Genomic DNA, 15,020 nt, shown 5'->3' on the forward strand with positions numbered 1-15,020 from the left:
ACGTTTATGACTACGTAAAAATACATTAAAAGTTTAAAGTTACTGCTCGTACTTTTCACAAGTAGATGGAGGTTTCTGCCACCATGTCGGAGATCTCCAAATAGTAAAGTATAGGGAAAAGTGTAAAAGTTTATTAAACTTTTTAAAATATATATATATTTTACCTTATATTAATGTTAAATAATTTTACATTGTTATTTCAATATTAGAACATTTTAAAAAATGCTACAGCATCAATAACTTAATCAGACTATATAAAATTACAAAAAAATAAATTCTGCAGTTTAAATTACAAAAATAATTCTACCTACAGTAAAAATATATATATATTTTCTCATGTAATACAAATGATTAAAATCTAATTATATTTTCATAAAAATGAACATTACATTCATTTCTAAATTCAAACAAGGGTATTAAACTCTAATATCTTAATAAAAATTGTGTTTTATTTTTAGAGAATTTTGTAAAAGAACATAACATTTGTATTTTTAACTAGCTTAAAGAAAAATTATTATTATTTCCTATGATGTTTTATTTTAAGTTAAGGCCACATAATGTTCTATGGGTGGGTGTTGCAGTGGCTGGTCCATGTGTGGTGCTGGACATACTCCAGCTCTGATCTGAAGGACATTTACGACTGTTTTGTGTGCTTTTGGCTGTAGTAACTTTAGAAGTGCAGTTTGTGAATAGGAATGAGCTTACTATTTTGGGGGCGGGTGTGTGTCCCTTCTTAAACACCTCCTTACTCCTCACTTTACCCCTCCCATTTTGTATTATGCATTCTCTAGCCACTCCCCTCTGTCCCTCTCACATTTACTACTAAAAAAGTATACTTACCTATGTGGAGACTGTGCAAGCGGTGTGGACATCTTTGCACAGAAAAAGATAGGAAAGGCGGCGGTGGAACCTCTGCATATAGCATTTTGTAGTAAGTCTGTAGTACTAAAGTTGTAGGACTAAACATACTAGAAAATACAATCATTGCAGTCTGAGAGTTACTGCTTACCCATGGTATCTGTAACTCTGGGGTTGCGGAAACTTGGCCCATTTACCAGGCCACTCATAATGCGGGCCTCAGAGTCCACAACTGTCTGTCTAACCTGCTCCTCTTCCTCGTAAGAGTCCCCTTTGCTACACTACAAGGTTCAATATAACTAGAAATCTCCAGATTAGTCTAACATTGAGCATCTCACTCTCTGGAACAGCATATTTTCCCCCCTTCAACCTCACCCTCAACACAGATGTCAGATCACAGGCTGGGCAACACACAGCCTATCGCAAGCTAGAACTCCGAGGTTGTCAAGCGATGCCTATGGAATTCAATGCATGCTGGTGGACAGGCATTGCCAATAATTTTACCTCTGGCTGTCCCCAAAAGGTGGCTTTTACGATCACAACATGAGATCTGTATACACATCTATGGATCAGATATTTTAGCTCGGATGGTAATGTGTCCCCTTCAGAGGGTAATGTGTCCCCTTCAAGTAGTTTGCTGTGGATTTCAGGGCTACCTGAGCCGTACAACATATTCACACAAAGCCAGCTCCTCTTCATAACCAGAAAGATTACCTTCTTTTTAAATGTATATCTGTCTGCTTCTAAACTACTGCAGCTGGGAAAAATAAATATTCCAGATGTGACTGCTATTGTCACTGCTCTGGAGCAGTCAACGGGTAAATGTCACTCTTAAGAGCGATATGCCGTTCTGAACAATAGTTTGTTTTCCATTTTTATAACATTGTAAGTGAAGATCCCAAGAGGAAGTTCTTCTCACCTGCCAGACACCCCGAAATCTTTTAGTGAGGCTCCATTGACCTTACCATACCAACAAAGCCATACTGCCATCCCCAAGCACATGCAGTGCTAGGCGATGAGGTGGTCAGTGACTGCCTCATGAGGTTCCGAATGCATGAATGCAGAGGGCTAAGCATCCAACAGCATGCTAGAACACAGCATAACACAGTATGGTGTAACATAACCACGGCTGCCAGCGGCATTTGAACAAAGCCGATACAGAAAGGGCAGAGGCACGTAAGGTAAGGCCAGTTTCACATGACATCACTATGGCTTGGCTGCTGAAGGTGAGAGAAGCAACCCTCGGTGATGAGGAGAATTCCAGATCCAACCACTAGATTGCGGAATAATGCACAGCATGTGAATCCATTATGAATAAATTGTACAGTTGTAAACAAATGAATCCGAGTGAAAATGTGAGAGATGTTAAATTGAATAGAATATAAGCAGGTTTCACATAAAAAAGAACAATCTCCTGTCTGCTCATGTATAAAAGTGTGTATGTTCCACCTGTTCTTACTCCTACTTTCTCCATTGTTTTGTCTTGCTCACAGTACTTACTGCAACGATTAAGGCAGTCACCAAGGCACCGGTCCGCGGCATTTACGCCACGGTGTCCATCCTCAACATCTTCAAAGAAGGGACACTGAACATTCAGCAGGCAGGCCAGGCCATGAGTGTCAAGATACTGCTGCTGTGCCCACGCTGCCCTGTCCTTAAGAAAGGTAAGAGGTTATCTACTCCACAGAGTTTCCCCGAGGGCATACGTGATCTACCTGTGCTTGGTCTCCTTCTCTTTTGGGACTGGGAGGGGTTCAGATAGGGACATCCTTTACACCGCAGTCAATACCACGATGTGCCTTTACTCCGCAGTCTCTATCCCGACTGCAATGTTAGCACGCATTCCTTTACTACACAAGTCGTTAGATCGACTTACTTTAGAGGACGCATTGTTGGACTTACGTTGGATTTTAAGTCCAACATCTTCCCTACTGATACACTGACTGAAGTTGGAATAGTAATTTATACTATTCCAAAGTCGGGCGCCCCCCCCCCCCCCGAGGCAAGTCATTGTAAGAACTTCCCTGGTAAAGGAATGCGTGGTAACATTGCAGTCGGTGTACTAACTGCAGTGTAAAGGCATGCGTGGGAAATGCATGTGGGGTTCCGTCATACAACCGTTGGAGGAGGCACATGAGCTGCATGGCAGCTGGACTGTCTGACCTAAAGCTCAAGTACTGAGATCACACATAGCTCTACCACACACACTACTACGCTGGGCCTCTAGTGTGGCATTCTGTCCATCCCCAGCAACTCCACGGGAAGCTCCAGCAATGCCAGTGCTGCTAACACACATACAGCATACAAACAGTATCTGCTCTAAACTGCAGCCAGCATTGCTGAAAGAGCCGGGAATGTCCCTGTCTAGGGATATACCACCGCTCCTGGTTCCAGAACCAGACCAGACTAGAACTGACCTCTCGAAAGCGACAGCATGCCTAGAGACACATGGGCTCCAGATGCCAGCTCCCAAGCACGGTGTGGTAACATTCTGCTCCTCTCTTTCAGGTGCAAGTTATATCTTCATGGGCCAAGTGGACGAGGAAGGCAAGGGCACGGTTGGCCCGAACAACTTTGTGTTGGCTTACAAGGCTCCGCAACAGAAGATCCTGGCGGCCATCAGAAAGAGAGGCTGCAGCTCTCCAGCGAAACGGGCAGTGGGAAGCAGCTAAACGTAGGGGCCAGCCATGCTGGACCCCGCTAAGGGAACGCACATCCAATGTTCCCAACACCACCTCAACACGCTCAGAAACAACATCTAGGGTATCTTCCTCTTTAGGCAACACCCTCCACCTGAAGACAGGTAACGATAAATTGGGCCCACTCTATTGCTTAGGTGGCCAGCACGTGCTTATGTAATGCAAGAAGTGCTCCAAGACCCTATTATTGTAAGGGCTGAGAGCAGAAGGGCTGATCCCATCCTAGGTCTGCTACCCCAGCAGCATGGAGCCCACCCTAGAATACAAGGCACCGAACATGCCCATCCAGAGACCATCATGCAGTGGGTTAGGGGAAGGTTCCTTTCATTCCAAATATAAACACTTTAGATGCATTCCATTATGATTATGACTTGATAATACTTTTCAGGGTTTCCAGATAGAGCTCTTTTTATTTATTTATTTCTTTGGGAAAAAGGAGGCCGTATCATCGGTGCGAATGTGTGTATTGCCGCTAGGTTCCCTGGTCTCCTATCTCTATCACACCGCTCCTCCACCTTCACCTAGGTTACTCGCAACATGGGCAAATCTATTTAGAAGAGGGTCCCTAAACCCCCTCTAAACGCAAAGTGCATCATCCAGGGAGCATCAGAGACCTTTGAACCCTCCAGGTGATTTAGCCAGGATTGCGCCACATTGCCAACATGTCGAGTCCTCTACTGGTAAATGTCTCTCTTTATCTTTTTTCTGCCTATTATCAGTCCAGCTCTTCCCATTGGTCAGCACCACCTGTTCTCCCCCAGGCTGCTTCTCTTAGGAGCACATGGCCCACGACAATGTAAGCGTGCCCGCCTGATGAAGCCTACTGTAACCCGGCGAGTTACCTCTGCATTAACAACACACAACAGTTTGTCTCAAAAAGGCTGGGTTCTTTCAAAGATGCCCGCCTCACACTCCCTTCCCGTCTGGGCGCCCACCCCTGTGCACATGACATTAGTTTTAAACAGCAGGCAACTAAATGACATGGCTGCAGAGGTCAGCCTCTGGCAACACACACTGGAATTGAATGCTAGAGGCCATTGCTTTGACTTGCCTGTAGGTCTTGCCACAGTCAGTACAATACCGTGACTGCCTTACATCTTCAAAACTCTCCTTGGCCACTAGGTGCCACTTCATTCTTGTTTCCAAAAGTCACTTTGGCACCGCTATCATTCGAAGGCCAGGTGTCGCTGCAGCCAACACTACCGGAGTGTAGCTGGCACCAAGTGTCATGATTGTCACGGTGTCACTAGTGCTGCTATGTGCAGTCCCCTTTCACAACTCCACCTCATTGAATAAAGCTATCTGTGATCTGAGTCGGATTTTTAGTCTGTGCAGAGAACAACAGAGAATTAGGCTGCCTTATAACAGAAGTGGGGCATACGCTTTGTCTGTCTCCTGCTTTCATTTGGATTGTTGTTTGAACAATGCAGGGTGATGTTTTGGGTACAATTTACTTTTCTCGTCATAGGTAGCATGAAGCCCCTCTTGGCCCCTGTTTCCGAGGGAAGTCTAGGCCAGGGGATGGCTTACCTGTACTTTGCAGTCCTTGTGCCACGGAAACAACAAAAAGTCTCCCTTTTCTTACCAACTTTCTGAAAGCAGCAAGATTTTATCAAATTCTTTATGTTGCTCGTATTAAAAAGAATGACTTGGTTGTTCTAAATGAAAGAGTAGGTGTAAGTGACGAACCAGACAGATACACAGAAGGTTGTTAGCGACATTACTCACCCCAGGCGGTGACATCAGGGGCTCCTGGCCTGTGACGCTGAATCGCTGACCGCATGGACTCACAATTAAACGCTTTAGAGACTGTCAACATGAATGAGAAAACTGGTGCAAACTCATCTGACATGTTCACAATAAATAAATAAAACAAACTTGTTCTGTGGAGTCTGCTGCGTTTTCACTACGAGTCAGTAGTTCCCTCAGGGAGCCTGTCTTGAAGTCCCTGTGTGCACATATTTAGGTCTGTGCTTTTGTACCACTGGTCACTGGCAGTGCAATAGGACACCAGAGCAATGTGAAACAAGCATCTGCAATGCAATAGGTCTCACATGAGCTATTGGCCTTGTAAATGACAATGTCTTGTACCTATGTGTTTTGGTTTGGAATGTGATGGATGTAAGCCTTTTCATGTAGTTAAATAAAATCATAAACGGTAATACATAATGGGCAGTAGTGATGCCTTTATAATTGACACGCAGACGTAGTGTCTGTAAGATACTCACAATTTTTTAGCTCCAGCCCATCTGTTTTCAGTGACTTCAGGGCACAATGCAGACAAACAATGCAAACATTTAGGACTGAGGAGTGAATAAAACAATAAACAACAGATGTGTGGTTACATGTGTGCACCTCGCTGGCACTGAAGTGAAGTGCAGATGGGTGCCAGGGACAGGAATTATACGTGTAGCACAGGTGACTATACCATTTTGCACTGGTGAGAGGACAATTTTGCACTCGCACAGACCTTCTAATGTAAAAAGTCCTTTCTACTGAGCAATCAGTGCTAGAACAACGTTTTCACCAAATGAAATTACGCTTTGCCATGGTCGGTTAGTGTCAATGGTGGTGCAAAATGAGGCTCAGGAGCAAGTTTGTTCAGTCACATGTGAAATCGTTGCCATTTCAAAAGGCAGAAACGGAAGAGGATGAGGAGCCCTGTCAGGATTACTTCTCATTGGACCTGGATTACAGCTTGGGTGAATCTTACAGTGTAGTGAGCATAAATGAAGCTGTGTCTACACAAGTTGAGACTTCATGCGTGTCTCAAATAAGCATAGGGGTTGGTCGTATGCACCACAGAACACTTGTTCTACCTGATGCCTACTATTGCAAAAACAAGCAGTTTTGTGAGGGTGTAATACCACTGGCTGTCACTAGGTGTCCCTTGGGACCTCTTTTGTACTTGCACCCTTAAATATGGCTCGGCAAAGGATATGCTGCAGTGGTGAGAGCTGCCGACTAAGCTTGGTTGCAATGCAATAGGTCTCGCTTTTGTAAAAGTTAGAGCAGTTGGCATTGTAAATTATATATATATTTTTTGCAGTGGCAGAGTAGAAGTTCTCATTTGCCTACTGAGGCAGAAGACTTTTTTTTTAATTCAGATCGAGAAAAGAGACTGCTGTATTACATTTTCTAAATGCCACCACAATGTCAAAAACCAATACGCGAGAGTCTAACCTAGAGAGGTCCTGGAAGAAAGAAAAAGCATTTCTGTGGCTTTGTAGGCGGAGCCCACATGTCATGCATGGTAAAATCTTGTGATATTACAATCAAGTATTTGTCTTGTTAAAATACTCCTTATAAAGAATCAGCTACATAAATTATAGGGGTGCATAGCTCAAGTCGTGAAAGCAGTTAAACACACCTAAGAAAACCTGAAGCACTCACGTGGGGTTGCAGCTTTGGAAGTCTTTCAGAGACTATTAGAAGGGAGAACTGCTGAGCGAGGAAATAAAGGTTTGCAGCTTAGTGACAGTGTAGCGAAGGCAAAGGTCACGAACCCAGGTGCGTGGGCACTATTATGAAAGTGAAAGTTTGGCATGGTGCGCTGGTAATAAATAAATAATGTTTGAAAAGTTGATTTGGGCGAGCCGAGGAAGAAGAAAATAAAAGTGCGACCGCCATTTTAAAGATCAAGCACGGTGTGCCCAAAAGCAAGGCGCATAGCTGCTATTATGAATGTGAAAGTGTGGCATGGCACGCTGGTAAAAATTAGCGCGGCGCGTGGCCGCGACTATGAAACTGAAATCATGGCATGGCGCGCTGTCAGAAATCAAGAAAATAATATTAGAAAATTGGAGTTGGCCGAGCCACGCGTATGAAGACAAAAGCGCGGCCACTATGTTGAAGATGAAGCACGGTGTGCAGCGCAGCAAAAATGAAATATACAATATTAAACTCCAGGCACTCTTACTGAGCAGCACACTAAGGGGGAAGTCACAATGCAGTGAGACACCAGGGCAGTTTGTCTAAGCGGGAGAGCATGTCGTGCAACTACAAACAAAGCATAAACTAACTAAATAGTGCTCAGTAACAGTTAATGAAACATACAGAGTAAGGATACGTGTAAGAGGGGCTGTCCTTATGGGAGTTTACAAGAGAAGAGAAGGAGGTACTAAATAGGGACAAGGAGGGACTACTAAAAAAATAAACCAGTACTCTGGACAAGGCAAAATGGCATCTACTGGCTGGACGTGTGTGTGTGAGTGGCTCCTGTGTTGTTCGCCTACCCTCCACATTTTCGCTGATAAGGGCTGAGAAGACGGAGCGGTGCATGCGACAGAAAATAAAAAGTTATGAAGGCCTGCAGCTATAATCGAGGAAGGTAAAAAAAAGTAGCAGAAAAGCATCGAGGAAACCTCTTAACGCAGCGGTTTGTAAGATACGACAAACTGAGCGCCATGCAACAGGGTAAGGTACGCCACCTGTAGTGTGCACCTGTGGAAACTGCAGATTGACCGGAGTACTGCTCGCTAGCAGGAACGGTGGTAAAGCAGAGGTGTAGGTGCGGCTGTTTCCAAAATTCGTAGAGGCGGCAGAGTGGAAAAATGGAAACATACCTGGCTGGTAATGGCGTGCATGCAAAAACGCATCTGAAGCAGGGGAGGAGTAGTGTACAGGCGAACGGAGTCAGCAGAATCGGCAGGAGCGCGATGACCAGGTGAAGTGCTGGCAAACGGGAAAAAACGAAGCAGTGTATTTCGTAGCTCCCTGGCTAGAGGCGCTGTAACGGCGTATAAGCAGGAACGCATCGGAGACAAGAAAGGAGGCGCGGCCAGGTGAACAGAGCCGATAGATGAAGTTAGAAGTTTGAGAATCTGGAGAAGGGGCGGTTAGCTGAAGTGGCGGTTCATGTTTGTGAATACCCCCGGCAAGGCAAAGTAAGTCTGTGCTAATCTTTTGTATTATTGGACATCTGTAATAGTGGGTGGGAGCGAGATGCCGCCTAAAGTAGCCCGCGGCGGTAAAACAAGAGGTGCTGGTGAAGCCTTGGTGGGGACTAGAGCAGCGCTAGCGTGTCGTAATGCTAGAGAAGCCGCAGGAGGGGGTGATTTGGACAATTTTATTCAAAGTAACAAGCAAGAACCGGTGATTAGGAAAGTTCCACAGATATTCCAGGCTGCAACCAGGAAAAAATCGATTTTGCCGCAGGGGGCTAATAGTACATCGGAGGAACAAGGAACAAATAATAAGGAACAATCTGTTATTGATAGCGCCAACGATATGGGAGTAACAGTAGGCGATCAGACGGATGTTACCAGCAAGGAAAGTGATTCAGGGGAGAAGTCTTTTTCCCTTTCTGAACCTTCGGATATGTCTGATGATGAGGGCGATCAAGCCTATAAAAACGGCTTTCTGCAAGGGTCATGAATAAGTGTTGGCAGCGATTCGAATAGTATTTCTCAGGAGGAAGGAAATTCAGAGCATACAGAACTGCTTACTGTGCGCAAACAAAATGTAACCAAGGAAGGAGGGATTGGAGCAGAAGCTATGAACTTTCCCCAGTGGGATTTTTCCTCCTTGGGTGAAATGACCCCGGATGTAATTAATCTATCTGACCAAGCAACGGGTGGAGTGATGGAAAGTCCACAGGATGAAATCTCGCTAGAGTCAATCTATAGATGTTTGTCAGAGCATAAGGTGGAAACATGGACTCATATGGCTTGTTGTAAGCTTCAAAATACTGTTAGAAGACTAGCCAAAACATGCAACAAATTCACAGATCGAATGGCAGAAGCTGAGACACTTGAAGATCAAATGGAGGCTCAGAAGGGGATTACAGAGGCTATAAACGCTAATAAAGATAATGTGCAGACTAAACTTGTTGATTTGGAAAATAGGCCTCACAGAAACAATCTCAGAATTTTGGAAGTGCCTGAGGGGATTGAGGGGCAAGAGGTTCGTAAATTTGTGGTACAGTTAAAGGCTTTTCCTGAACTGAAGGAATGGAACTGGGCTGTGGAAGTATAAAGGGCACACAGATTTCCATTCAAGCAAAGAGTGGCAAAAGGAGGGCAAGGAGGGCAAACTGAACAGAGACCACGTGCAATCTTGATCTCCTTGAATAATTTTTGGGTGCGGCAGACGCTATATGACTTGGCACGACCGGATAAGAAGAGGATGGGAAAGGGAACACAATCTTTTGTTAGACTGGATTATTGTCACCATACGGTAGAGAAAAGGTGGCAGTTACATCAACTGATTACCCCCTTTCAGGCAAAGGGGGCACAAGTCTTTTTGCTAAACCCCGCCACTCTTAAGGTTGTCTGCAAGGGGCAAACATGATTCTTTATTTCAGAGGTTCAAGCTAAAGAGTATCTGCAGTCTGTGAAGAGGTCCCTGGCTTAGTAATAAGTGTTCCTCAGAAGATTTTGTATTAATGTAAATGAAACTGGTATGAATTGGGGGATGGGTGAACAAGGAGTGGTACACTCACCTTCCATCACAAGGGCTAATAGCCCTATTGCCTGTGTTTTGGGGAAAGGGGGGGGGAGGGTTTGGGGATAGTGGGGGCCACAAGGGTGTTGAGTGGGGGATCTGGGGGGGGGCACGGGGAGGGAAAGGGAATTGGGAGGGGATGTTAAAAAAAGAAAAACAATCCATAGCAGAATAATGCTGGGCAAAATAAAATATTTACAATTTTGTGATTCTGGGATTAATAGGGCGCCATTTAAATTATGCAAGATATACGGGATCATTGATGGCTAATGAGGTACGTATATGTCCATTTAATGTATGTGGCCTGAATAATAATAATAATAGGCAAAGGGTAGCTGCAGATTTGCGGTTAATGAAGCCGGACATCTTGTGTATTCAAGAGACGCATATACCTTGGGTAAAGCTCAGTGTACTAGAAGAGTTGGGATATGCACTCCTGGCTGTGAGTTGCTATTTTAACGCAAGGTGGGATTAGTGGGACAGGAAGGAAAATAACTGACAATCATGGAAGATGGGCAATCAATGAATGCATGTTGGGAGGGACTAAATGTTCACTATGTACTGTTTATGGCTCAAACTTTGATGAAGCTACTATATTGGAGAGCTTAAATATAGAACTGGCTCTGTGGTCTACCCCCTTGATCTTGTGTGGGGACTTCAATATACATACGGATGGGCAAGGTTTAGACAATAAAAATGCCAAATATATGGGTCGAAAACCCAAGGTTTTTGAGCATTAAAACAATTGCTGATGGACCATGGGTTAATAGATATGTGGAGGTCTCTATATGATTCAGATCCAGGTTTTACTTTCTATTCATATCCTCATCATAAATTAGTGAGGTTGGATTATGTATTTATGTCCCGGTCATACATAGTTGGAGCAAAAATTCAGGTATGGCCTAGGATAACGGCAGATCATGGCCCACTATTGCTAGATTTATTTAGCTTAAGGCAGGTAAAGGTTAGAAGGGCTTTCCCGTTCAATAGGAAATTATTAATGGATAAAGCTTTTATTGATCACATCCTTATTTGGGTTGGTCAATTTTTGGAGGTGAACAGGGGATCCTCTTCTAGTCCTATAGTATGGGATACTCTCAAAGCGGGAATCCGTGGAGAGGCACTTAGTTTTGGATTGGCCAAACAGAAACAAGGACAAATTCTGATAAAATGACTTTTGGGGGATTTAAGGAAGACAGAACAAGAGTTGATATAAGTGCTTATGCAGGGGCTTAAAGCTAGGGATATTCATAATAAGATTGCATGCTGTAAAGCTAAAATAAATGTGATATGGTGCAAGGAAACTACCTACCAATATAAAATGTATAAACAGGATAGATATGAATATGGCGAAGCTACGGGTCGATGTCTGGCACAGAGGCTTAGAGTAAAGCAGTCTGCACAGAAAATACTTGCTATGCAAGATGCAGCTGGGATTACGGTTGAAACAGTAGAGGGAATGGCAAGGGTGTTTCATAATTTTACCAAGAATTGTATACGCAGAGTGATATGGATTAATATGAGATAGAGAACTTTTGTCAACAATTGGATTTGAGTATGTTAAGTCTAGAAGAGCAAGTAAAATTGGATGAGAGAATAACAATGGAGGAGCTGGAGGAGGCAATGGGGTCGCTTGCGAACGGTAAAGCTGTAGGGCCAGATAGACTACCGCTTGAGGTATATCGCATGCTTTTTCAAGTATTGAAAATAGATATGTTGAATACCTTTCAAGAAGCTCAAGCTGGAAATCCGCCTCCATCTTGGGATGAGGCCAATATAGTGGTGTTCAAAAAGAAGGACAAGCCCCCGAACATACCTGGAGCCTACAGACCTATTCCTCTGTTAAATGCAGATGGTAAAATTTATGCGAAGATACTAGCTAATAGGTTGGCGCGAGTAATTACGCCTTTGGTATCTCAATATCAACATGGATTCATACCTGGCAGAAGCACGACTAATCATATAAACAGAGTGGTTACTCTTATAGATTATGCTAATGTCTATCACAGAAGAATTGGGCTGATCTTTGACGCAGAAAAAGCGTTTGATCGTGTTTCCTGGGCATTTTTATGGTGTATCATGCGGAAGAGGGGATTTGGACAGGGATATATTAGGGCTATTGAAAGTATGTATAACTCACCACAAGCGAGGATTTGCGTGATGGGTAGGGAATAACAGCAAGTTTTTATTAACAGGAGAATAAAAGATGTCCTTGTTCCCCGCTGTTGTCTGCTATATATATCAATCCATTTTTGATCATGTTAGAACAAAGTGAACATATTAAATCTATGAGCTGTGGGCAATTCCAGGTGCGTGTCTTAGCCTATGCAGATTACATAGCAGTAGCTTCGGCAGACCCAGCTCAGGCAATAATTGAGATTGAAAGACTGGCTGAAAGATTTGGGGTGGTTTCCGGCTATAAATTAAATTCGACTAAAACATAGATTGTGTGTACCAATATGGCATGTCCGAGTGAGAAACGCGTAACCGATGAAGCTAGATATCTAGGTATTAAAATTCAAATGTCCCTGCAAGATTTGATAGAGGTGAATTGGGGCAGTATAGTCTCTGAGGTCAAACAGCAGCTGGACCGGTTGGAATGTCTTCACCCTACGTTGGTTGGGAGATGCAATGTTCTTAAGATGATTGTTCTCCCCAAAATCTTGTATTATTTTAGGGTGGTACCACTTGAATTAACTAAAAAGCAACTGCAGAGGGTACAATCCATATGTGAGAGATTCATATGGGGATAAAGGAAATCAAGGCGAGCGTTAAAATACATGATGTTACCATATGATAGGTGGGGTGGTTGGTTCCCAATTTTTCCTTTTATTATTATGTATATTTACTGCAAAATATGCGGATTTTGTTGACAGGGGAGGATGTGGTGATTGCAGAAGCACCGTCTATATATCAGCTGTTGCTAGGGGCAGAAGCCAGAAATTGTTTAGTAAAATTCTGTGAGCCAAGCTATTTAAAAAAAAACAAGATTCAAGGTATTGATTGCAGCATATAAGGTGTGGAAACTGGTACGGAAAAAGTTAGCTATTCCACAGAGTAGCTACTATACACCATTAAACTCAACATTTAAGTTCCCTGCTATATTCTGGGATCATAGGACGGTGGGTTGGAGGGCTAAGGGGATTAAACAATTAGGAGATCTATTTGAGGGGGGAATATTAGCCTAATTCTCAGGGCTAGTTGATAAATACAGACTTCAACAAAACGAATGTTTCAAATATTTGCAAATTCGCGATTTTGTATTTAAACATAATATGTATGAGGGAATAAATAAGGTTTCGAAAGTTGAGGCAATTAGAAAAAGGGCAAGGATAGGGGCACTCTATGCCATGATAACTGAGGTGCAGTCAGATGATCTGGCTGTGCAAGATGGTAAATGGAGAGAGCGACTCGGGTAGGAAGGCGAGTATATGCAAAGATCTATTGATACTGCAGTTAAGATTTTGATGTCAGCAAATTTGAAACCACAACACTTCAAGACTATATTTGATTTATATCATACCCCGGAGAGGATGATGAAGTGAGGTGGAACTAATGATGGGAAGTGTTTTAGATGCAGCATAGATAGAGCTGACATTGTGCATGTATTTTACGATTGCATCTCGCTTTCACAATTAAAACTACATATAGATCTGTTTCTGTCTGAAATCACAGGGATACCAATACATAGAACAAATGAAGTTATGTTACTGGGGATTGGGGGCAATCTCCAAATTGACCAACCGGTATATAAGTATAGATACATGGTATTTATTGCTACTGCTGTGGCTCTGTTATGTTTAGCCTCATGTTGGTTACAGAGGGAGGCCCCCTCGTTTGAGATGTGGAGAGCCAATTCTATAATGTTTTTGATCTGGAATATAGCCTTTATTGTGTGAAATCACAAAAAAAAATATACTCGGTATCCAGATATGGGCTTCAATGATTGAACATATGAGTTTTGATCATGGCAATTATGTTTTTCGCTGCTGGACTATTGCCTCTTTTGTCCTATGATGTTTATTTGAAGAAATATGTATGCTATGACTATGTATAATTATATATATGCTATGGATTGTGCAATAAAAATATTTAAAAATAAATAAAATTAAAAATAAACCAATAAAATCAACAGAATTCCAAGACACTAAAATGAGCCAATAAAAAGCAGGAGCGTAACATGGGAGGAGCTTAATGCCCTTATCCTGAACACAGCATGTCTTGAAGAGACAGCACAAGTGCTGCTTAGGCGAGACCCAAAATGAGGGGCAAAGGGGGAATTCATGGCTTTTCAATACCATATTTTCTTAAAACATTTACAAGTCATGGAGAAGTCAAACTGCTCTCCCAGCCTCTCACTTCACAGGTTTCATGTTGCAGAGTACTGTCAATTATTTTGAATACTGCATAATATTTTTTTTAACTGCATACTGCTTACTGCACCCTGCCAATTTATTGTATGCTATGGCATCACAGCATCCAGTAATGAATTCCGGTAATGACACTTCCTGTATATATCTTTGTTGAGAGTGATCAGCATATATTTTGGGGTTGCCGCCTAGGTATTCATATGGTGTTGAAGTAACCCCTTCAGAAGGTTTAAAGTGCTGGGACACTGCAGTGAGTGACAAGGGTTTCTCATACCTTTTCAGCCCCCCCATAGACGTCAATGAAATCACTGTGGGGTGAGTAAAGCTTTGTCCTGATTCTGTGGGGTCGGTTCTGATCCCCGGCGAGGCGGTGTGAGTAACGAAGCAGAGCTTAGCTCTCCTGCTACTGATAATGTCTAAGAATAATCCTGGAGGAAGGACTAGCCAGAATCCAAGTATGTGTTGTAAGGAGAGCTCAGATTACATTTCACACTGAATGAGGGAGTCTCAGTGGTCAGCAAGGGGGCTTCAGCAGCTTTGATTTGGGAACAGTGTACAAGTGTTTCATGGTGGAGGGACTGCATGAGGAGGTACCCAGGAAGGTATGGCTGTCACCATGTAGCACACAACACTCCACTAGATGACTCTA

General features: G+C 43.1%; 1 protein-coding gene across 1 annotated transcript in view; it reads left to right on the forward strand.

Moving 5' to 3' along the window:
* Nucleotides 1-5,434, forward strand: part of PCOLCE (procollagen C-endopeptidase enhancer) — a 247,161-nt gene extending 241,727 nt beyond the window's left edge. The window contains exons 8-9 of the mRNA XM_085639797.1: nucleotides 2,352-2,522; nucleotides 3,367-5,434. Coding sequence (XP_085495923.1) covers nucleotides 2,352-2,522; nucleotides 3,367-3,530 — 335 coding nt within the window. The 3' untranslated portion in view covers nucleotides 3,531-5,434. The remainder of the gene's footprint in view (nucleotides 1-2,351; nucleotides 2,523-3,366) is intronic.
* Nucleotides 5,435-15,020: the final 9,586 nt, after the last annotated feature.

This window comes from Triturus cristatus, chromosome 12 (genome assembly GCF_964204655.1).
Source record: "Triturus cristatus chromosome 12, aTriCri1.1, whole genome shotgun sequence".
Taxonomy (NCBI): Eukaryota; Metazoa; Chordata; class Amphibia; order Caudata; family Salamandridae; genus Triturus; species Triturus cristatus.